The 1,264-nt window shown below is 34.4% G+C and overlaps 1 protein-coding gene across 2 annotated transcripts in view; it reads right to left on the reverse strand.

Annotated features, from left to right (window-relative positions):
- LOC116693952 (aryl hydrocarbon receptor nuclear translocator-like protein 1) overlaps positions 1-1,264 on the reverse strand; it is a 31,832-nt gene that overhangs the window by 18,353 nt on the left and 12,215 nt on the right. For both annotated transcript variants that reach the window (XM_032523329.1, XM_032523330.1), the window contains exon 3: positions 705-768. In XM_032523329.1, coding sequence (XP_032379220.1) covers positions 705-750 — 46 coding nt within the window. In that variant the 5' untranslated portion in view covers positions 751-768. The remainder of the gene's footprint in view (positions 1-704; positions 769-1,264) is intronic.

A 1,264-nucleotide genomic window follows, 5' to 3' on the forward strand; every position in this document is an offset into this window, starting at 1 on the left:
TTTTTTTTTACGTTTTGTCCCTTTTCCCGAAATTCTTTGTCACTTTTTCCGATGTCTTTGTTGATTTTTCTGAATTTTTGACATTTTTGTTGTTGTTTTTGACATTTTTAAGCTTTTAAACGTTATTTTATCAATTAGTTTCTTCAAATGCTATAAAATTGATTAAAACACACATTTAAGGAAAGGAGTGAACTGATCATTTGTTTTAATTGTGAAGAGCGTTGCACGGAAGCACGCCCGTTATTTTTTTGACAATTTGGTTGAAAGAAAGCTTTGTGAAAATGGGTCAAATATGGCCCTGAGGACCACATAAAGGTTAAGTATGGCATGCATAAGTGAGCTAGATTAATGAGCACTCCAGTATTTATAATGTGGGGCTGTTGATTGTTCAAATATGTAACTACTAACTAATTACATGATGTCATTATGTAGTCAGTCATGGTAAAATGTATTTATAAATATATAAATTATATATTAAATGTATTATTAATATTATTATTATTATTATCCATGGTATCTATACTGACTGCTAAACTGGCTGACAAGAATTCCCCATTAAAGTTAAAAGACAAGGTCAAAGCAACCTCTGTGGAAAATATCCACAATAAAGAGAGTTTCAGAAAGGCATATTCCTTAGGATGGGTAAAACACATTTGCTGTTGTAACAGGGAGAGTTTATTGGCAGAATAAGAAGTCACACTCACCACAGATGTTCATCACAGCCTCAGTGTTAAAATCATCTCCTTCCATCCACTCTGGAGCCCACAACTGTGAACACATAACATCACATTTACAATTAACTCAGTCCCAGCAGGAAAGGAGTAACTGCCAAAAACCTTCAAAATCAAAACACTGAAAGTAAATACAGACACACAGTTTACTTGACCTTGAAACATGCGGTAAACATCATGGAATCTAGGTCAGATGTGGAGACAGAATGAACAGGAAACCACTATTGTCTCAGTAACTGCATGTATGTCACAGTTAATATTTTCCAAGGAGATTTAGGTCATACTATATCAATTACATGACAGACACAAGTCATAGTGATGTGTCATGTGTGTTCCCATTCCCTTATTTCAACCCAGAAAAGTATTTAAATTAACTTGTGGTATTTTCAAGTTCAAGACCTTTATTTGTCCCCAAGGGGCAATTAGTTTTGTACATGACAACAAAGACGACAACGTCAATTAAAATACAGGGTCAGACCAAATGGGTAAATGAATACCAAAAGTTCAAGTGTGCCTTATGTGCAGACGTTACC

The sequence above is a fragment of the Etheostoma spectabile genome, chromosome 8 (genome assembly GCF_008692095.1).
Source record: "Etheostoma spectabile isolate EspeVRDwgs_2016 chromosome 8, UIUC_Espe_1.0, whole genome shotgun sequence".
NCBI lineage: Eukaryota > Metazoa > Chordata > Actinopteri > Perciformes > Percidae > Etheostoma > Etheostoma spectabile.